The following is a 23452-nucleotide window of genomic DNA, read 5'->3' as shown; positions in this document are numbered from 1 at the left end:
ATTACAGTTATCAAAGTTTGATATTTTCCTAGTAGCACTACCCTGCTACTACCTAGATTATCATCATTCTTACATTCACAAATGGCAGGCAAAGTGAGATCACGGTTCTGTAGATACTGGAAAGATAATAAACCAAGAAGCATAACTACACCCCCCCCCCCCAATACAACCCAGCTAAGAAGGTATAAGAGAAGTCGTTACAAGGGTTCCAGAGGATTACTGGAGGGTAGGTAGAAGCTAAGGGTCAATTACCCAGGTTGTTAATTTACCCTGCCTGAGAGTCTCTCTGTCTCTCTTTCTGTCTCTCTCTCTCTGTGTGTGTGTGTGTGTGTGTGTGTGTGTGTGTGTGTGTGTGTGTGTGTCTTTCTGTCTGATCTCCCACTCCAGATCCTCCTGCCTCAGCCTCTAGAGTGCTGGGATAACAGACGTGAGTCACCACACCCCGCCAGGGACTAGGATCTTAAAATGTTTCAAGCATCTTAGGCCAGTTTAAAAAGAAGGTTTAGGTCATTGAGGGAAATGACCTCAGCGTGCTGTCTCCCTTCTCCAAAGCTACGTTATTGTTTAGGTTGGGCTGGGCGACATCCCCTCAGGAAGACAGGGTTCCGCTCAGCCGCTCGTGCTCTGACGGGCTGGCGGGGGCTGCACGGCAGCGAGCAAGCACGCACTCTGACGCGCCCACGATCCTTCCGAACTCACAGGTGCGCGCCCCGGACCGCGCGCCTCCGAGCTCTGCGCGCACGCCCATCGGGCAGCTCGGCTCAGTTAACCCGCGGGCGCCAGACGCTCTGCTCCGGCTGGCGGGCGCAGCCGCGGCGGCGCGGGCCTGACTAGCTGACACTCCCCCTGCGCGCCCCTCCCCCGCCGCGGCGAAATCCCGCCCGCCCGCGCGCGAGCCCGAGGCTTCTTCCCCGGCACCAGCGTCCAGGAGTCCCGCTGCGGCGACTGCGCGGCCCTGGGCGCGCCGGGGTCGCCTTCGGGTCGGAGCGGAGACCGCAGTCCGAGCGGCGCGGTGGCCTCCTCCGCGAGTGAAGCCTGCGACGCTTCTCAGCGAGGCTTCTCATCGATTCCCACCCGAGAGCCTCCTCCGCGAGCCCCGGCGACGGCCGCACAGGCAGCGCGGAGGGATGAGCAGCAGCAGCGCGGCGCCCGGCCAGGGCTCGGGGTCCTCCCCAGCCGCTTGTCGCTTCGCGCACTACTTCGTGCTGTGCGGAATCGATGCGGACAGCGGACTGGAGCCCGACGAGCTGGCGGGTAAGGCAGGGCTGGCTGTGGAGGCGCAAGGGAGGCGAGGTGCGGGCTCTAGACAAAAAGTCGGCAGCTGTAGCTGCACTCGAGCTAGACGGGCTCTCGTGTGCGATGTAATGACATTGTTGTTAATTCCGCGCTGTGGCTAAACCAGCGGCGCTGCATCCGCGTAACCGGCGCGGGCCGCCAGAGGGCCGGACCCCTCCGCTTCTCTCGAGCGGTTCATGGCGCGCGCGACCGGGCTGTGCAATGGTTCGTGAAGTTTGGCCCTGGTGGCTGACGCGGCGTTTAGGCAGCTCCGTGAAGGTGTTGGGACCGCAGGGCTACGACGGGGTCCGCTCAGGCGAGAGGCCCAGCGGGAACGGCCCCGACAGCTCTGGGTCGGCGCCACCCCTCCCCCTTGATTCTGTGATGACGGCCCAGTCACCCTTTGGAATCCTGTGGATTTGGCAGTGCCAGTGCCGCGAGCTGGTGAGGACCTTTGGACGCTTGGGATGCGGCCTGATGCTTTGTTGATCCCCCCCCCCCTGCCCCATTCCTGAGTTGACGTAGTTGGACTATCCTCCCCAAAAGGGGCGCACCGTGAGTCATCGCCGAGGTGTCACAGGAGGAGCATGGCCCCCATTTGACTGGTTTGGTGACGCAGTGCGGGACCGAGCTGGGGAAGCTAGCTACATTGGAAACCCGGGCAGTAGAATGATGATGGAGGCGGGGGGAAATGCGCAGTATGAAGAGCAGGCCGGGAGAAATAACAGATTGCATTTTTCACTCTCCTTTCCTCCGTGGGATCTGAATCGTGATTTTTTTTTTTTAAAGGGTGAGGCACGTGACACCTACCACCTGAACTTTATCTGTGTCAGTGCTGAACACTTAGGTCATAGCCTTTCAGAACACTTCTTTGGAACATAGCATGCCTCATTGATTGCACCAGTATAGATTTTTCTTTCTCCCATTGAGGAGAGTATTGGGAAGATTGTATTAAATAATAAATGATAGTAAACAAAACTGCGCAGCCTTTAAAATTACAGTCCCACGTCTTAGCTGAGCATCTTTTTATTAATTCAGCTTCACAGCAAAATGTTTTCAACAAAAGCTAAGTATAGTTTTAATTATTTATTTATTGGAAAGAGGAATAAAAGAGTACCAAGTTTTCCCGTGTGTTTAATTATGTAATATACTATTTCTTCAGCTGAGATTTCATATACATGTTAAGAATGACATTGCTAAGGGATATGAAGTTGGGGGAAATGTCTGCAGAGTGATTTTGGAGAAAGATTTCTCTTGGGCTGGTAAAAGAATTCTCTTTCTAAGGCTTCTCTAAACAACTGGGATTTCCTGGAGGCCTTCTATGCCAGGTGACTGATGAAAGAAAAAAGCCTGTATTTGTATTTGTATTTGTCTACTTACACAAAACAACCTTTTAAAAAGTGTGTCCTGGGACTCTGCAAGCGCAAAGCAAATAGCGCAAAACATTTTATTTTAATTAATTTTAATTTTCTCTCTTTATTACTTTTTCTTTTTGTAACAGCTGGATGTGGCAGCTCATGCTTGTAGTATTGGTACTTAGGCTGAGCACTGTAGTACTTAGTACTGTAGTCTCAGGCTGAGGCAAGAGGATTGGTGTGAGTTTGAGGCCAGCCTGGGCTATAGAGTGAGACACCCTGGTTCAAAGACAACAAAGGGCAGGGGAGGTTGGAGGAACAACAGCTGGAGAGAAAGCAGTCCGTGAGGAAGAAACAGATATAAACTTTCTAGAAATGACAACATACGACACACACAGAGATTTTGTGCATTTTTATTCCTTTGTGTGGATGCCGTGTTTTGGTGGAGGGAGGATGGGGGTCATGGTGCGTGTACCACAGCATGCATGTGGAGGACGGAGGACAACTTTGTGCAACTACTTCTCTCATTGCACCTTTATGTGGGTTCCAGCAATAGAACTCAGGTCTCTAGACTTGGGCGGCAAGCACTCTTACCCACTCGGCTGTCTTGCAAACCTTTTCATGCATTTTTAAAAGATAGATATATATTTGTGTGCACACCTATGTGTACCTGTGCAAAAGTGCAAGTGCCAGCAGAGGCCAGAAGAGCATATTAGATTTTCTGGAGCTATAGGTCCAGGGGGTTGTGAGGCACCTGATGTTAGTTCTGGGACCTGAACTGATGTCCTGTGGAAGAGCAAGCAGGCAAGGTGAAACAGCAACACATCTTTTCATAATTAAATAAGTGCAGCAGAAACAAATGTAACACACCTTTATGTAGTTAAAGTCACATTCTATAACAGGTAGCAGCTAATTAGGAGACCAATGTGAATAGAATGGGCAAGATCATACAGACAGATTAAAAGAAATATTACAGGCCTCAAAGACATTGCCTTTTACTTTGAGTTGGGAAGACGCTGAAAGATTTTTTTTTTAACAGAATAGTTGTATCTTCTGATATACATTCTGAAAGGATCACTGCCAGTAAGACAGCTCAGCTAGAAATGGTACTTGTTGACAATCTGAGTTCTATCCCTGAGACTCAAATAGTAGGAGAGAACGGACTCCTGCAGTTGTCTTCTGATTTCCACATGTGTATGCACATGCATCACACACACACACACACACACACACACACACAAATGTAATAGAATTAAAATTGTTGTTTTAAATAAAATTATTATTTTATATGTATCACTGTTTTACCTGCATATGTATTGGTGTACCACATGTGTGCCTGGTACCCAAGGAGACCCAAGGGGCATTGGATCCCCTGGAACTGAGCTTATATATGGTTGTGAGCTGCCTTGTGGGTGCTGGGAATTGAACCTGGGACCTTTGGAAGAGAGCCACTGCTTTTAAACCACTAAGCCATCTTTCTAAGCCCATATACAAAAATTTTTTAAAAAATAAAAAGATCACTGTGGCTGCCAGGTTACATAGATATGAGGGAAACGGTGGAAGCAGGAAGCTAGTGGTACTGTTTCAGTATTTGACATAAAGTGGTTTGGGGAATTGGTGGAAATGAGTCAGGTGTGTGTGTGTGTGTGTGTGTGTGTGTGTGTGTGTGTGTGTGTGTGTACAGCATGCATGTACTATCAGGAGTTATTAATGAATCAGATGATTATGTTTGGTTTCCTTTTTTTCTTTTGAGAGTTTTGCTGTGTAGCCCTGGATGACCTTGACAATCCTCTTCCTCTTGATTTATAGGTGTTTGCCATAACCCTCACTGTGATTGAGTTCTATTAATTTAGTAGTCATAGATAAGGAATATGATCAGTTATGACCGAAAGATTTTTGGCCTGAACAATTATGAGTTTCTCTATGGAAAGAAGACTAATGGAGAATCAAACTGAAGTTTAGTTCAGCTTCATTTTAGACATGTTAAGGTTGAAGTGCCTGCTAGACTTTAATGGAGATACTAAATAAATAATGTATCTCTCAGGGGAAAAGTCCAGACTAGTCATAAATTTAAAATCATGAAACCACTTATATGTTGAGTAAATAGAAAAGAAGAGACTTGATGATTGAGTCCTGCGGGGGTAGGGAAGTGGGGGGGGGGTGTCCAACAGGCACAGGTGGAGAAAGAGAGGAGAAAATATCCAGAGATTAAATAGTATTGACAGTAGGTGGATGGGTAAGGCAGCATCATATTTTCAATTAACAGTCTTTGTTTTCCATAGAGCTACATTTGGAGATCAGGAAGCTGTATATTAATTAGTTTTCTGTTGCTGAAACAAAAATACCTTAGGCTGGGTATGTTGGTAAGATATGAAGTTTATTTAGCTCATAGTTTTGGAAGCTGAAAGTCCAGGATCCAGGTGATCCTATGGTAAAGGCCACTTAATAGCATGGAAGTGGTGGAGGAGCTCACAGGAGCTCACATGATTAGAGAAGCCAGACATTCAGGTTGGTTAGATGTGCTCTTTCTTTTATAACCTATACTCTCAGCAGCTAACCATTGTAACGGTGTTTCTAGTCTGACTTTCTTTGAACCGCCAGCCCCCAAATAATGACATGGAGACTTATTAATTATGTAAGCTTAGCCTTGTTCACAACTACCTCTTATAACTTAAATTAACCTGCTTCTGTTAATCTACATTCTGCCATGTGGCTTTTTATCCCTCTTTCATTCTGTACATCAGACTCCCTGTGTGTCTCGCTGGCTAATGCTAGATTCATCCACCTAAGCTCCTCTCTCTGTCCAGATGTCCCACCTAACCTCTCCTGCCTAGCTATTTATTAAACCAGTCAAGTGCCTTTGGTAGGTGAGGCAAAACCTAGACACATCTTCATGTAGTATAAACAATATCCCGAAACAAATCGTTCCTCAGATAACTGAATTAATCTTTTCTGAGGCCAACACCTCAATATCCTAATTACCTATCAGGAGGCCTCCATTAAAGATTTCATCCATTCTTAACGTTGCCACACTGAAGACTAAGCTTCCAGCCTGTGTGTTGAGGGAGAAACTTTTTTGTTTGGGGGGGTTTTGTTTGTTTGTTTGTTTGAGACAGAGTCTCATGTTGTCCAGGCTGCCCCCTACTTAAGTTTGTAGCTCAGAATGATCTTGGAACTTCTGATTCTCCTACCTTTGCCTCCAAAGTGCCAGGATTACAGGCATGAACCACCATATAAGGTTATATTGGCTTTATTGATTATTCAAGTTCTATATACAAATGACACTTTTTTTTTGTTTTGTTTTGTTTTTTTGAGACAGGGTTTCTCTGTGTAGCTTTGGAGCCTTTCCTGGAACTCACTTGGTAGCCCAGGCTGGCCTCAAACTCACAGAGATCCGCCTGGCTCTGCCTCCCGAATGCTGGGATTAAAGGCGTGCGCCACCACCACCCAGCTGACACATCTTTTTAAAAAAAGTTTATTTGTTTGTATTTTATGTGCATCAGTGTTTTGCCTGCATGTATGTCTGTGTGAGAGTATCAGATCCCCTGGAACAGGAGTTGTAGACAGCTGTGAGCTGCCACGTGGGTGCTGGGAATTGAACTCAGGTCCTCTGGAAAAGCAATGAGTGCTCTTAACCACTGAGCCATCTCTCTAGCCCTCCTGAAATGACACTTCTTTACAGAGACCTTCTGAAGCTGTACTTTCCTCCACGCTCTTATCAGTCACCCAGCTTCATTTGTCATAGCATTCAGAAGGCTAATTTTTAAAGAAGTATACATTAGTCTTGTGGAAAGAATTGTCTTCATTACTTATCAGCCTATTCTTTTCCTCATGAAATGTATATGATAAGGTTAAGCATGTATGTATGTATTTTGAGAGAGTTTCTCTGTGTAGCCCTGGAACTTACTGTGTGGACTACGCTGACCTCGAACTCACAGAGATCTGCCTGCCTCTGCCTCACCAATGCTTGGATTAAAAGTATGTACTCATGCTGGATTTAAACTTTTTTTTTTTTTTTTAAAGTCAGTCACTGCACATAGTAGCACACACCTGCAATCCCAACTCTCTGGAGATATTGCCTCAAACAGACAAACCAACAAACAAAACAAATCCCAGATGTGTCTAAATAGGCATCATGTAGATATCAGCAAGACATTACTATTATTAATTACTATTATTATTTAAAGCAAACAACTAGTTATATTTTTTTTTATAAACTAATGTCAGGCACTTGTAGAACCTCAAACAGTGGTGGCATTAAAGAGTGCTTATAGGTTCTGTTGTGGCTTTAAAGAAACATCTTATAAAATTGTATTGACAATTTCCTTCTTCAGGTAGATCAATGTCAGTTCTGGGCATGGTCAGCCAGTAGAGTTTCTATAAATTTTAACCCTTTGTATTTACATTTATACTTTTTTGTGGGGAGAGGGTGCTGAGGATTGAAGCCACCAACTTGTGCATGCTGAGTGTGTGTTCTGCCATCAAACTACATACACTCCTAGACTTACTGTATTTTGTATGTGTGTGTGCGTGAACATGTGAGGGAGGGGGAGTGTGTGTGTGTGCACATGTGAGGGAGGGGGAGTGTGTGTGTGTGCACATGTGAGGGAGGGGGAGTGTGTGTATGTTGCATGCACATGTGAGGGAGGGGGGAGTGTGTGTGAGTGTGTGTGTATGTGCATGCACAGGTGAGGGAGGGGGAGTGTGTGTGTATGTGCATGCACATGTGAGGGAGGGAGGAGTGTGTGTATGTGCATGTACATGTGAGGGAGGGGGAGTGTGTGTATGTGCATGCACAGGTGAGGGAGGGGGAGTGTGTGTGTGCATGCAAATGTGAGGGAGGGGGAGTGTGAGTGTGCATGCACATGTGAGGGAGGGGGAGTGTGTGTGTGTGTGCAAGCACATGTGAGGGAGGGGAAGTGTGTGTGTGTGTGTGCATGCACATGTGAGGGAGGAGGAGTGTGTGTGTGTGTGTGTGTGTGTGCAAGCACATGTGAGTGAGGGAGTGTGTGTGCATGCACATGTGAGGGAGGGGGAGTGTGTGTGAGTGTGTGTGTGTGCATGTACATGTGAGGGAGGGGGGAGTGTGTGTGTGTGTGTGTGCACATGTGAGGGAGGGGGGAGTGTGTGTGTATGTACACACACGTGTGTATGGATCTCGCTCTCTAGCCTAGACTGACCTTCAGTCGGTAGAGCATGAGACTCTTAATCTCAGGATCGTGGGTTCGTGCCCCATGTTGGGCGCCAGATATTGGTGAAATTATTAAGGCCACTCCACGTAGTTAAAAGGGAGGTTTATTTCGTAGGGTAACTTACAAATGAAGGGGTAGGTTGCAGGGTCTGGCAAAGGTATAGCACAGTCCGGCGGTGTTCTCTGGAGAACTCTGCTCAGTCTACCTCCTGCGTCCAGCGTCCCTGAACCAAGAGAGCGACCTCCTCTTGATCCTCGGTCTTCCGCTCCCCCCTCTGCCCCGCCTTGTGGGCGTGATCATTACTGAAGCCTCAGTGGGGGTTGGAACTTCCAGGCCAATGCTGGGATGGCTATCCACTACAGAGGGAGTGTGTGTGCATGCACATGTGAGGGAGGGGAAGTGTGTGTGAGTGTGTGTGTGTGCATGTACATGTGAGGGAGGGGGGAGTGTGTGTGTGTGTGTGTGCACATGTGAGGGAGGGGGAAGTGTGTGTGTATGTACACACACGTGTGTATGGATCTCGCTCTCTAGCCTAGACTGACCTTAAACTGATGATCATCCTTCTGCTTTAGCCTTCAGGATGTTGGGATTACAGGCCAGGTGGTGGTGGTGCTCAGGAGGCAGAGGCAGGCAGATCTCTGTGAGTTCTAGGCCAACTTAGTCTTCCAGGACAACCAGGGCTACACAGAGAAACTCAAAAACAAACAAGCATGAGACACTATGTCAGGCCAGGGTTCTGCTTTGAAAAGTGTTTTTGTTGTTGCCCCAACCTGTCTTCCTCTTTTTAGTGCAGCATACACTATTATTTATTTAACATGGGAAATCATCCTGTAGTTTGAGGGAACTAGAACCAACATAAAGTCCTTAAGCTTTTAGAGGTCTAAATTCCTCTGTACCTCTTGGCACAGGAGTGCTCAGTGGGTTTTGCTCTTTCTGTTCTCTAATCCTTTGCTTAAGACCGAGTCTTATGTATCAGGCCCAGCTTTGAACTGGGTATAGAGTAGCAGCTGACTTCAGATTTCTGGTACTCTTTCTTCCTGTTCTAAGTGTTGGGTTGATTTTTTTGTGATTGTTTGTTTCTTTGTGATATGGTTTCATTCTGTAGCCCACACTGGAACCGAATTGGAAGCAGTCCTGCTTCAGCTTCTTGAGTTTTCTAGGGTTACAGAATGATCTACCACACAATCCCAATCCTTTCTTCAAAATCACCTTTCATTTTCACCTCAGTCTTCATGAAATGATATCTCCTATTGTTTTTCTTTTCTTTTCTTTTCTTTTTTTTTTTTTTAACAGTCCCGGTCCTTTATTTCTTTCTGTACATTAGGCCCTGAATTTGTATGGAATGGGCTCCAGCAGCTCAGGCTCCTTCCTATTAGTCCTCATAAAGTGTGTTTCTCTGGGTGGGGCAGGCTGGCGCTTCAGCTGAACCCAGGTGCCCTTCTCTTTGGCTTCCATTTTCTTCTGATTGTTTCCATTCACTGGCTTCAGGAAGCTGTCTCGGCTCTCAGAGTGCACGTTCATTCTCTTGGCAAGAATCTTGCCCTTGACTTGCTTGTTTACAGTGATGCTGGGTGATGTAGACTCTGCAGTCTTGCTGTGGTAACACTTACGGGGCATTCCCTTTTGAATGGTGCCAATTCCCTTGATGTCTTTGATAGACTTTCTTGTAGATTTGCATACATGTGGCCAAAGGAACAGAAGGAACAAATCCGTGTTTCCTAAAAGGCCTGGAGAACATATAGTCAGTGCCCCTTTGTGTTTGTCATTTAGCGATTTACTGGAAGATGGCTGCAGCGGCCAAAAGTCCTATTTTTTTTTTTTTTAAATTGTCCTTATTGTATTACTACATAGAAAAGAAAGATTCGTGGGCTGGAAAGATGCTCAGTGAGAGCATATACTGCTCTTGCAGAGGACCCAAGTTTGTTTCTCAGCACCCACATTAGGTGGCTTATAAATCACCTCTATCACTAGTTCCAGGGGATCTGACATGTCTGGCCTCTGAGTTCATACACACACATACCCGAACATGTGCAAAGTTAAAAATAATAAAAGTCTGGAAAAGGAGAGATATTCTGTGCTACTAGTATCTCATAGTAAAGAATTTCTTTTTATTTTTTTTAAGGTTTGGTTTATATGTATGAATGTTTATGTGCATCATGTGCATGTCTGTTGCCTGCAGAGTTTAGAAGAGGGTTGGATCATCTGAAACTGGAGTTAGGGGTGGTTGTGACCCACATGTGGGTTCTGAGAACTCAACCCATGTCCTCTGCAAGAACAGCAAGTATTCTTAACTGCTGAACCGTCTCTTCAGCAAACACCCCCAAAGAAATTCTTCTAATGGCAATCTAAATTCTCCAGTTAAACTTCGTCTCCAGCAGAAATTGGAGTTTCTTGGGGCATAATAATTTATATTTCTAGCATCTCTTTATTTCCCTCCTTGTTTCCAGACTTAGGACTCGAAGGGCAAAGGATGATTTCCTCTGAAAAAATAAATTGGAATTTTGAAGGATGGGAGTGGGGATCAGGTGGGTATCACACAGTGTGTGTTTGTGTATAGTGCTGAGGGTGTAGCCAAAGGCATTATACATGCTGAGCCATTAAATGTCTTTTGTACTCTTGTTCAACACCCCTGTCATGTGAAAGTTCTCTTGTCCTAAGAACCGGACTAGCATATTATGTGGAATTCCATGAGAATGAAATTGGACTTCCATAGGAGGAGTCTGGGCATTGGGAATTTACAGATTTAAGACTTAGGAATCATTCAGCTTTTTGGTGAGTGCTTTATTTTCTAAACTAGTTTCTGTTCACTTTAAGTTTAGCTTAACCTTTAAGGAAATTTAAGTGGCTGGGATAACAAGATAACATATTTTTTAAAAATGTTTTCTACCTCCTATCTTAAGTGTATTCTTCTTCTTAAAATAAATAAATTTTCTTTTGTGTTTCAGTATTACAGCTTACCTCCAGGAAAATGTGCTTTCATATTTGGCTTAACTTTTTTATGCAGTTGTTCACAAGAACAATGACTGTGATTTCATAGTTTATAAAAACAGACATTGGTGCCCCTTGGGGACTGTCAAAACAGGTCATTTCTTTTGGTTCTTCCCCTCCTGTCAGTACTTATTTCTTTATTGGCAGCCATAGCTCTAACCGTGAAAGCTGTGTGTGCCAGAATAAAAAATCTTATTTATTGTGAATCATTTGTAAACATCTTGTTCCTGGTGGAAGGGTTAAGTAGGATGCAGTGAAAGGAGGGCAGACAGTAGAAACTGGTAGAAAACAAATTTAAATACCACTTGTTACGCCACAGTTTTCTTCTACTGATATTGGTAACCCCTATTCAGCCTGGAATACAACATTTTCAGTTAGAGGACAGCACATGGTACAGAAACACCCAGACAAACTCCCTAGACCTGAGATTTCTGGCAACCCCTCTTATTTTTTTATTTACTAAGATTTTAAATTAAATTTCATGTAATCCATGTATGGATGTCCACAGAGACCAGAAGAAGGTATTAGGCTTCCCTTAAGGTAGAATTACAGGCAATTGTGAGATATGCAGAGTGAGTGCTGGAAACCAAACATGGGTCCTCCAGAAGAGCAACAAGTGGTCCTAACTGCTAAGCCATCTTTCCAGCTCTCATGACTACCTCTAGCTAGATAAATTTTTACACAACTCTGGGAATATAGGTACATAAGTTGAATCATGTACTGATAAATCATAAAGAATTTTATTTTAAAATTAATTCTTTGATATACATAGAATTTTACTATCTACCTAGAATGAAAATACATTTGCATACTAATGAGACAGATGTATAACTTTATTTTTTTGTAAAGAATTAAATTTTGGCAGATTATTTGATACTGCAAGAGATAAGCATCATCAATGTTTTTTCTGAGTTGATTACTATTTTGATTTTATAATTGCCAGTGCTGAGAATACTTTTCTGTATGACAAAGTATGTTATTAAAAGCCATCCCAAATTATAAATTTTGCCTTAATTTTAATGAAAAATTAATTTCATACTTTTTTTTAAAAGCCAGAATCTTGCTCATGCTGGCTTGGAACTCATAGAAGCCTCTGCTTTCTGCGTGCTGGGATTAAAGTTTTGTGCCATGCTGGGCATGCTGATTTATGCTTTTAATCTCATCATTTTGGAGGTATAAGCAGCTGGATCTCTGAGTTCCAGGCCAGCTACTTAGTGAGACTCTGTCTCAGAAAATTAAAAGAAAAAAAAAAAAATGGGAGGTTGGAGAGTTTGGGCTACTTGGCCATTTCATGATTTTCTAAAATGAAATTTAAATCAGCAGCTCAAGCAGCAACTTAAAAAGAAGATTTATTTTTATTTTATGTATATGAATGTTTACCTGCATGTGTGAATATGTACCACATTCCCAACTGATGCTTGTGAAGAGCAAATGACGTTATCAGATCCCTTGGAACTGGAGTTAGGTTGATTGTGAGCCTCCATGTAGATGCTGGGTACTGACCCAGGTTCTCTGCAAAAACAGTAAGTGCTATTAATCACTGACCCATCTCTCTAGCCACAAGGCAACAATTTTTAAAATTAAGTATTCTTATGCAATACAATAAAAAATATACTAATGTGATAATTCCACACTGAGGAATGACAGTAGGAAGATATTAAAAAATCTTTGTTTTCTTATCTTTGGACACAGGGTTTCATATAGCCTAGGGTGCCTTGAACTTGCTTTAAAGGACCCTGAGCTTCAGGTCCTCCTGCCTCTGCATCTCAGGTATTAAGACTGCAGCTCTACATCACCAAATACATCTTAATCCTCTTCTTTCTTTCTCCTTTTAGTCCTGGGAGTTGAACTCACAATCTTCTGCATACTAGGCACTAAGCTACATCTCCAGCCCATTTAACTTAATTTTATGTGTATGAGTGTTTCACCCGCATAAATGTTTATGTACCACATGTGAACTTGGTGCCCAAGGTCAGAAGGTGTCGTTGGATCCCCTGGAACTGGAGTTGCCTTGTGGATGCTGGAAATCAAACTTGGGTCCTCAGGAAGAACAGTCAGTGCTTCTTAACTGTTACTCATTTCTCCAGTCCCACACCACTCCCTTTTTGAGACAAGGTCTTGCTATATAGCCTGGCTGTTCTGGAATTCACTATGTAGATCAGGCTGGTCTCAAACTCAAGAGAGTTCTGGTTTCCCTGGGATCAGAGGTGCTCACCACCATGGGTGGCTTCAGCTCCCTTTTTTTATTTTAAGTTTTGTTTTTGTTTTTGTTTGTTTGTTTGTTAGTTTGTCATTTCTCCCCTCCCCCAACAGGGTTTCTCTGTGTAGCCCTGGCTGTCCTAGAAATCACTCTGTAGGTCAGGTTGCCCTCAAACTCACAGAGATCTGCCTGCCTTTGCCTCCCGAGTGCAGGGATTAAAGCCATGTGCCACCACTGCCTGGTTTATTTTGAAAGACCCCCGGAGAGGTCTCCCCTCAGGAGAGACCCCCGGCTCAAGGAGCACGCAGCGACCACGGATCAGATGCAACAGCACGAGGTTTATTTAAACACAGGTACCTGGGGCAACCAAGTCTCTCGGAAAACTTGCGCGCCTCTGGGTTGGTAAGATGGGTTTTTATAGCAAGAAGCGCGGGAAAGCATTAGTCAAAGGGTTCTGATTGGATAATTTAAACAAGGCGCGAATGGTTACAAAGCTCTGATTGGACAATTCAAGTGAGGCGCGAATAGTCAAAGGGTTCTAATTGGACAAAGCTCTGATTGGACAATTCAAAGTGAGGCGCGAATAGTCAAAGGGTTCTAATTGGACAAAGCTCTGATTGGACAATTCAAAGTGAGGCGCGAATAGTCAAAGGGTTCTAATTGGACAAAGCTCTGTCAAAGTGAGGCGCGAATATATGAGCATAAATCAAATGGGGCGTGAACTCAGGCTCAGGGCGGTTTGTGGGTTTTTCCCTTGGTAACCAGATATGTGTGTTGGCTCAACCCCTATCTAGAATTCCAGCTGCTCTGGCCCTCCCGCACTGACGCCAGGCAGTCTGCCCCTGACATCCTGCCTATCTATCGGCTATCTGGGCTGCGGTGGGGCCATTCTATTTCCTGGAACTGTCTTTTGTTCCCTTATAAGCCTTGCAAACATAGCATTACTATAGGGGTGCCGGGGGGTCTTTCATTCCCCCATTTTCTTTTTAACTAAATGGAATCTTTCATTTACTGAGGTGCATAAAGGTGAGGGGCCAGGGGTGGTGTCTCAGTCTCTGACTGATGGAGTCGTTGATATTGTTGAGTTAGTACCAGAGTCTGAACCACCGAAATTCTCTCCTTAATAAATTGAATGAGCCTGTTTAAAATGCAAGGGCCAAACATCAAAATAAGCACAAGAATCAGTAGAGGGCCCATGATGGTCGATATGAGGGTGGTGAGCCATGGGGACCTGCGGAACCATCCCTCGAACCATCCTTGTTGTTCCTCAAAATATCTCTGTCTCTGCTTCAACCGCTCTCTGAGTTTCGCCATGCTATCTCTGACCAAACCTGTATGATCAGCATAGAAACAGCATTCTTCCTTTAGAGCGGCACATAGTCCCCCCTCCTGTAGAAACAGGATGTCCAGTCCCCTACGATTCTGGAGTACTACCTCAGAGAGAGAGGTTAAGGACTTTTCTAAGGCACTTATAGATTCCTCCAGAGCCTGTATATCCTGGTTCATGGCGGCTTGGAGCTGTTGGATGTGTTGAGTTTCAACTAGGGCAGTTGCTCCTGTTCCTATCCCAGCCGCAACTCCCCCCATAGTGAGACCTCCTAACATAAGGGCTAAGGTCAGGGACACAGGTTCCCTCTTGGTTCGGGCGGGTCCCATCTCAAATTGAGCATAAATGTCTTCAGGCTCATGATAGGTTATCCTGGGAAACAGTTCTATTAATACACAAAAGCTGGACTCATTGCCTTGCAGTAATGACCAGGATGCACAGTGAGTGAGTCCCGTGTCGCATGCCCAGTAAGTTCCATTAGGACTAATGGAATATCCGGTTCCCGAGGTCACAATAGTATTACAGAGGCCACGATGGGATGGGGGAGGATTCCCCAGGCATAATCCCTGTCCAGATACTTCTGACAGAGTCAGCTTATGTTGGGTCTCTCTCAGGCATCGCGCGGGGGGGGGGGTGTCCAGCTGGGAGTGCGGGCCCTGTACTGCTACCCCTTCATAATAGGGAGGGAGGGAGAGTAAACATAGCCAACATTCCTGAGTTCGGTTAGGCTGGGTGGCATTTAGGGTGGAATAGGCTCCTTGCAGTAGACCAAGGAGTCGATCCCCTGTTCCTAGGCGGGTCCTGGCGGGGGCCGCAGTTGTTGGGGCTGCAGTTATGTTGGGAACATTCATATTGAGTGACGTAGTGGGAGTGGGGAGTTGCTTACCCTGTCCTGTCTGGGACGGGGGTTTCTGATCTGAGAGGACCGAGTTGGGACCAACTGACAGGGGGGTGGTTTCTGCCTTGAGCTGAATTTTGAAGGTCAGGCCTTTGTTAAACCCTGTCATATAAAACCTGAGTCCCCAAGTATGCCCGGACTGCCATCCTCTGTCCTCCTTGCCCTTTTCAGTGAAAGAGATAACAATGGGTAAGGGGACAGTTCCCTCAGTGCTGACTGTACATTTGTTGGGGCTGGAATAATTTTTAGACACCGTTATCAGGTCCCAACTAGAGCTGGGCTTCCAATAGGCTCCGCCGGTGGTCTCACATCCCCATTGTTTGCAGAAGAATTCCTCACATCCCCCACATCTACGGGCCTCATTCCGGTTGCGGCCATCACGGGGACAGACATAAAAGTCATAAGTGGACAAGGAACAACGGGTGTCTGCATTGATACATCCAGGTCCCCTCTGTGGGAGATGGCCTCGTCCTCCCCCAGGTTTGATTGACCGGGCCGTGCGAACCGGGAAGTCAGAGTGACTCAAATGAGCAATATCCCAAGCGTCCAGGCCCGCTACCAGCTGGCAAATATCGGGAGTTAGGGGGGGCCACCAGGTGTGGGGGGCATGGTTAGCTGTGGTTGACCATATGGTCTCCCCGGTTTGGGATATAACTTGCCAAATGAGCCTTTTAACCTGGTGAGGGGACCCTGACCCCAGGGTTGGGAGAGGGGTAAGAGTAAGGAGGAGAATCAGGCACGAGAGAGTCTTATCTTCAGTGGATTTTGAGTGCGCTGTACCTTCCATGTGGACTCCTTGGCGCTGGTCGGGTCAATCTCCTTAGCAGCCTTCACGTGGGAGGCGTGGACCCAGGCAGCAATCCCGTCGACCTTGAGAGCGGTTGGTGTGGTCAGCAGGACGGTGTATGGTCCCTTCCACCGTGGTTCCAAATTCTTGGTCTGGTGTCGCCGAACCCAGACGGAGTCCCCGATCTGGAAGGGATGAGGGGACTATTGGGTGGTCCAGTTGCTCTCGGTAGGCTGCTGCCAGAGGTTTCCAAACTTCCTTCTGTACCAGCTGGAGGGCCTGGAGGTGTGCCTCTAAGGTAGGGCTGGTAGCGAAGGACGAAATGTCAGGATGAAGGAAATTCACAATAGGTGGGGGGGCCCCATATATAATTTCAAAGGGAGTCAAACCATAGGGTCCGGGGGTATTCCGGGCCCGGTAAAGGGCTAAAGGGAGTAGGAGCACCCAGTCTCTAGAGCCAGTTGCAAGCGTTAATTTGGTCAAAGTCTCCTTAATGGTTCTATTAGCTCGTTCTACCTGTCCTGAGCTCTGGGGCCGGTATGCACAATGAAGCTTCCAATCAATCCCCAGCAATCTGGCCACCCTCTGACTTACCTGGGAGACGAAGGCAGGCCCATTATCGGACCCCATTACCTGGGGCATCCCATATCTGGGAAAAATGTCCTCCAACAGCTTTTTGGCCACGACGTTGGCTGTTTCCTTCTTGGTGGGGAATGCTTCCATCCATCCAGAAAAGGTGTCCACAAAAACCAGGAGGTAACGGTAGCCATAGAGTCCGGGCTTTACCTCTGTGAAATCTATTTCCCAATGAGTCCCAGGGCGATGGCCCCTTAGGCGGGTTCCCTTGCCTAAGTGGGCCTTTCCGGGGTTCACTTGGGTGCATGCTGGACAGCTAGAGGTCACTTGCTGGAGTATTTGGTCCTGGTTCAGTAGTATAGCCCCAGAAGTCTCGTCGGCCAGTAGGGCCTTCATTTTGCCCTTGCCTAGATGGGTCAGTGCATGAAGGAACTTGAGCATGTATTGGGTATGGGAAGTAGGCATGACTAGTTTGTCTTCTTTTGTATAAGCCTGCTTCTCAGAGTCCCATTCCGCCCCCATTTTCTTTGCTAGCTCATGGTCCTCAGGGCTGTAGGGCATAGGGCCTCTGCCAGGCGGCGGGTGACCCTGCAGGAGCATCAGCTGCCCTTCCTTGGGTGGTTGGGAGGCTGCGGCTCGGGCGGTTAGGTCAGCCAGCCTGTTTCCCCGAGCCACTGCTGTGTTCCCCTTTTGATGCCCTGGACAGTGCATTATACTGAGCTGCCGTGGGAGGAATAGTGCTTGTAGGAGATCCAGAATCTCCTTTTTATTCTTGATTCCTTTACCTTCTGAAGTCAGGAGGCCCCTTCGTCTGTAGATTTCTCCATGCATATGAGCAGTGGCGAAGGCATATCTGCTGTCAGTATAGACTGTGAGTCTCTTACCTTCTGCCATCCGGAGGGCCTGGGCGAGTGCGATCAGCTCCGCTCTCTGGGCCGATGTTCCAGCCGGCAGCGGCGAGGCCCAGACCACCTCTGACTCAGTGGTGACAGCTGCTCCTGCTCTTCTCGTCCCTTCCTCGAGGAAGCTGCTCCCGTCCGTGAACCAGACATAGTCTGAGTCCTTTAATGGTTGATCGGTCAGGTCTGGACGGGTACCGTGCGCTTCCGCCAGGATCTGGAGGCAATCATGCTCCCCCGAGGAGGCAGGCAGGGGTAGTAGGGTGGCCGGATTGAGGGAGACTGTGGGGCCGAAAGTCACTCGGTCGGTATCTAGCAGCAAGGCCTGATAATAAGTCATTCTGGAGTTGGAGAGCCATCTGTCTGGGGGCTGCCGGACTAGGGCTTCCACCGCATGGGAGGATAGCACAGTCATTGGCTGACCCAGAGTCAGTTTACCCGCATCCTTGAGCAGGACTGCAATAGCGGCCACCATGCGTAAGCAAGGGGGCCATCCAGTGGCTACCTCCTCCAGGGCCCCAGTTTTTGCACTAATACCCCTTTGGCAAAACCTGAGTTCTCATCCACGAATAGTTCGAAGGGCTTAGTTAGATCTGGTAGGCCCAGGGCTGGTGACTCGAGCAATGCTCTCTTAATTTGTTGGAAGGCCTGTTGATGTTCTTCCTCCCATCGGAACATAATTCCCGGCTTAGTGAGAGGATACAGGGGGGCAGCCAGTTCAGCAAACCCAGGAATCCAGAGGCGGCAGTAGCTGGCCGTGCCCAAAAATTCTCGGACTTGCTGAGGGCCCTTGGGAGGGGGGATTGAGACAATTGCCTCTTTTCTGGCCTCGGTCAGCCATCTTCGCCCTCCCTCCAGGGTGTAGCCCAAATAGATAACTTTGTTTTGGCATATCTGGGCCTTTTTGACTGAGGCCCTGTAGCCCTTCTCCCCAAGCCTGGTCAGCAGAGCCTGAGTTCCTTCCAAGCATTCGGTCCGGCTCCTGGCGGCCAAGAGGAGGTCATCTACGTACTGGAGCAGAGTCAAGGTTGGGTGCTCTACCCGGAATCCGGCTAGATCTGCATGGAGGGCCTCATCAAAGAGTGTTGGGCTATTCTTGAACCCTTGAGGGAGCCGGGTCCAGGTCAGCTGTCCTGAAAGCCCGATTTCTGGGTCCCTCCATTCAAAAGCAAACAGTAGCTGGCTCTGAGGATGCAGTCTCAAGCAAAAGAAAGCATCTTTTAGATCCAGCACCGTATACCAAGTATGGGTCGGTGGGAGGGTGCTGAGGAGGTTGTAGGGGTTAGGTACTGTGGGGTGTATGTCTTCTACCCGCTTATTGACCTCCCTTAAGTCCTGGACCGGTCTGAATTCCCCCGTGCCTGGTTTCTTGACGGGTAAGAGGGGAGTATTCCAGGGAGATCGGCAGGGTTTGAGCACTCCCTGGTCTATTAGCCGCCGGATGTGGGGTTTAATCCCCTCCTGCGCTTCCCGAGACATGGGGTACTGTCTGATTGAGATTGGGGCTGCGGAGGCCTTCAATGAAATGACGAGGGGCGGCTGGTCGTGCGCAAGCTCCAAGCCTCCTGTTTCTGCCCATACCTGTGGAAACCTGTCTAGCCAGTCCTGCATCTCACCCGGTGGTTCTTCAGGGGGCTCAGGCTCGAAAAGGCGGTATTCTTCTTCCAGATTTAGGGCGAGGACTTGTAAAGGGGTTCCCCCAGGCCCCGTGACCGTGGGTCCTCTTTCATCAAAGTAAATCTGTGCTTTTAATTTGGTCAGTAAGTCCCGGCCCAGCAACGGGTGAGGGCAGTCGGGTATATGTAGGAAAGAATGGGTTACTTGCCCCGACGCCAACTGGACTTTTCTTTCAGTCGTCCACCGGTATCTCCTACTACCGGTGGCCCCCTGGACCAAGGCGGAACGGTCACTGAGGGGGCCCCCAGTATGGGTCAGGACCGAATGTTGGGCCCCCGTATCAACTAGGAAGGTTATGGGTTGCCCCCCGATCTTGAGGGTTATCCGAGGCTCGGGGGGGGCTCCTGGCCTGGACCCCCCTAGTCTTCCAGATTAAGGAGGTCCACAGCCTTGGGTCTGGGTCGTCGGGGTCCCTGTGGTCTCTGTGGGCATTCCCGAGCCCAATGTCCTTTTCCCTTGCAGTATGCACACTGGTCCTTTTCCAAGGGGGGTCGCCTTCGTTCTCCCATCCTAACTCCCTCTCTGTCCTGACCCTGCAACACTACGGCGGCCAGTGTCTTGATCTCCTTGTGTCGTCTCTTGTCCCTCTCATCCTGCTTCTGCCACATCCTCTCCTCCCTTTCCTCCGGGGTTTCCCTCTTGTTAAATACTTTCTCTGCCTCCTTCAGCAGATACGAAAGATTCAGTGTCGACAGTCCTTCTAACCTCTGTAACTTAGTCCTGATATCTGGGCTCGACTGGTAGATAAATGACAGGATAACTCCTGGCGCCTGCCCTGGGTCCTCTGGATCATAGGGGGTGTACATTCTATAAGCCTCTTTTAGCCTTTCTAAGAATGCGGCAGGCGTCTCCTCCCTTCCCTGGATAGTGCTTCTTACCTGGGCCAAATTAGTGGGCTGCCTAGCAGCGGCACGGAGACCCGCTAAAAGCAACTGGCGATAGAGACGTAGGTGTCCCCTACCTTCATCGGTGGTATAATCCCAATTCGGGCGCGTGAGGGGAAAGGCTATGTCAATGAGATTGGGGAGCTGGGTAGGTCTCCCATCTTCGCCGGGGACCAGCTTCCGTGCTTCCAGGAACACCCGCTGCTTCTCCTCCACAGTCAGGAGGGTCTGCAAAAGCTGTTGGCAGTCATCCCAGGTTGGCCGATGGGTCACTAGGATAGACTCAATCAAGTTGGTTAATGCCACGGGATCTTTGGAAAACGGGGGGTTAAATTGTTTCCAGTTATAGAGATCAGAGGCCGAGAATGGCCAGTACTGGAGATGGCGGCCGGGCCCTTCTCTGAGGGGAAAGGCCTTGGATTCCAGGGGGGTGTCATCCCGGCGGGCCCGAAGGCGACCGGCGATGGGTGAGGGAGCCGGGGTCCCCCCTGTGTCCCCGCCAGTTGCCATCTTCTCAGGGGCTGCTGCCCCTCCGATGGCCGTCATCCCTGTTTCCGGTCCCGCGGCTGGCGCGGCCGGTGCCGCGCGATAAGGCGGCGGCTCAGCTGTTAGGAGGTCAATGAGGGGAGAGTCTAGGTCGGAGGGGAGGACGGAAGGCTTGAGAGCCTCTTTGCGGGGAAGTATAGGGTATAAAGAGGAGGAAGAAATCGCAGGAGGTGCGGAGGGCGGGGGAGAAGCCAAAGGGGTTGTAGAGGGACCTAGGAGGAAGGGCTTGACCCATGGAAATGGGTTTTCTACCAGGGATCTCCAGATGGCTATGTAGGGGACCTGGTCCGGGTGCCTATGGGGTTTGGGAGCAAAAATCTTCCCTTCAATCTGTGAAATCAAAGAGAGGTTAAAGGAGCCCTCTCGGGGCCAGCCGACACCCATCATAACCCATTCGGCCTCGCAGAGAGTGGTCCATTTATTCTTTTTGATGATGACTCCTTCATTGTTGCCACGGCCTTTTACGTCCGACCAGCGGTCGAGAGTGAGGCTCAGGGGCGTAGCGACGGTTTGTCCCATTCTGGTGTCTAGATAAAGAAGAATTAGGCAGCAAACAAGAAACAGACAAACAACAGACGTTACAACAAATCGCGCTGCGCGGCTTCGGCGCAAAACCGAAAGCAAGAACTCAGTCGGGGATTGGGAGGGTTTGCGCCCCCCGTCCCCTGCCAACACCACGTATCCCTCGGATACCTGGGAGGCCCCGAAAAACCGTGCCCCAAAGGGGACTTCAGACTCCCATGGAACGTCTTCCAGGGTTGGTGAGCGAAGTCCGGGCTCGTCAGCCCCTTCAGCCTCACCCCGATACAGAACACTAGGGGAGATACCCTAGTGCGGGACTCAGGCGGCCCGGCCTCACGGCAAGTCTGCCTGCCTCCTCTCCCGGCACTACAATCAGGCGGCCCGGCCTCACGGCAGACCTTGCCCGCCTCCTTTCCTGGTCCCTCCGGACGCTGCGCAGGAACAGAGCTCAAACATAGAAACAGGCAGCACAGAGACAAAACGGACACAGGACGGCTCGAGCTTAAACATAAATACCGAGGCCGGCCGGCTTACCTCCTGATGGTGGGTTGGTGGTCCGTGAGTAGAGGGTCTCTGCCTCCTGGCTGGCTCGCCAAATGAAAGACCCCCGGAGAGGTCTCCCCTCAGGAGAGACCCCCGGCTCAAGGAGCACGCAGCGACCACGGATCAGATGCAACAGCACGAGGTTTATTTAAACACAGGTACCTGGGGCAACCAAGTCTCTCGGAAAACTTGCGCGCCTCTGGGTTGGTAAGATGGGTTTTATAGCAAGAAGCGCGGGAAAGCATTAGTCAAAGGGTTCTGATTGGATAATTTAAACAAGGCGCGAATGGTTACAAAGCTCTGATTGGACAATTCAAGTGAGGCGCGAATAGTCAAAGGGTTCTAATTGGACAAAGCTCTGATTGGACAATTCAAAGTGAGGCGCGAATAGTCAAAGGGTTCTAATTGGACAAAGCTCTGTCAAAGTGAGGCGCGAATATATGAGCATAAATCAAATGGGGCGTGAACTCAGGCTCAGGGCGGTTTGTGGGTTTTTCCCTTGGTAACCAGATATGTGTGTTGGCTCAACCCCTATCTAGAATTCCAGCTGCTCTGGCCCTCCCGCACTGACGCCAGGCAGTCTGCCCCTGACATCCTGCCTATCTATCGGCTATCTGGGCTGCGGTGGGGCCATTCTATTTCCTGGAACTGTCTTTTGTTCCCTTATAAGCCTTGCAAACATAGCATTACTATAGGGGTGCCGGGGGGTCTTTCAATTTTTAGTTTTGAGACAGGGTCTCATAAGTTGGCAAGACTGGGCTGGAACTCACTTGGTAACCCAACAAGGCCTTGCTTGAATTTGTAATCCTCCTGCCCAGCCTCCCAAGTAGCTGAATTACAGGTTTGTACCACCAGGCCCAGATCCATTATGTTTCTATAAGAGCAGAATACTTCATATGCACAGGAAAACCATTATAATTCATATTGATAGTAGTCTTGACTATGAGTGAAGTTGTTTGAGACAGTGTTCATTGGTTGTCTGGTGGCAAGACATCTTGTGCATTGCAAAAATGTACTTATTGTGTTCAAACCAGGGCTGCAGTGAAATTGTGTGCAATAGAGCCAATAACACTTAGATTTCTTATGCATTTGATTTTTAATTAATTTTTAGTTGTTCCTGTTCATAATCCTTTTAGTGTTTACCCATTTTTTATGATCCCTCCTTACATTCTGTTACGTGACTTCTGATAGTGTTATGACTTAAAAGTTTAAATGTCAGAGGTCTATAACCCTAGAGTAACAAAAGATGTAATTGCTTGCTAAAAGAGGCAGAGTCAGTTGTACAGACTGAGTCAAGAGACTACACAATTTCTTGTACAGTTGCTCAGCTTGTTTACTGAAAATTAACAAGATTATGTTTGCTCTTGAAATTAAATCTCATTCAAGCAGGAGTAAAAATTTGGCATTTTCTGAATGTGGACATGTAACATGAATCTTAAAATGCCTTATTAATAAAATCAAACCTGCCGGGCAGTGGTGGCATGCACCTTTAATCCCAGCACTCAGGAGGCAGAGACAGGCAGATCTCTGTGAGTTCAAGGCCAGCCTGGGCTACAGAGTGAGTTCCAGGAAAGGCGAAAAGCTACACAGAGAAACCCTGTCTTGAAAAACCTAAATAAATAAATAAATAAATAATAAATAAATTGAACCTGAGGCCAGTTATTGGGGTGAATGCTGGATGATCAGAGAAGCAGAACAAGCCACAGCTACCTCATCTCACCAGTTCCTCAACTGATCCTGTTTCTTCAGACTGGAAGTCTCTGAGTCCTCATCCAGCTGAACT

At 48.0% G+C, this 23452-nt stretch overlaps 1 protein-coding gene across 4 annotated transcripts in view; it reads left to right on the top strand.

Moving 5' to 3' along the window:
* The first annotated feature begins 717 nt into the window (after window positions 1–717).
* Dennd5b (DENN domain containing 5B) overlaps window positions 718–23452 on the top strand; it is a 141354-nt gene continuing 118619 nt past the window's right edge. For 2 of the 4 annotated variants that reach the window (XM_036180538.1, XM_036180537.1), the window contains exon 1: window positions 719–1254. In XM_036180538.1, the coding sequence (XP_036036431.1) occupies window positions 1128–1254 (127 nt within the window). In that variant the 5' untranslated portion in view covers window positions 719–1127. Of the gene's footprint in view, window positions 1255–23452 lie in introns of all 4 variants that reach the window. The other 2 variants (XM_036180540.1, XM_036180539.1) reach the window with 2 other exon arrangements.

This window comes from Onychomys torridus, chromosome 3 (assembly GCF_903995425.1).
Source record: "Onychomys torridus chromosome 3, mOncTor1.1, whole genome shotgun sequence".
NCBI classification, from domain to species: Eukaryota; Metazoa; Chordata; class Mammalia; order Rodentia; family Cricetidae; genus Onychomys; species Onychomys torridus.
This window is presented reverse-complemented; position numbering and strand designations above follow the sequence as displayed.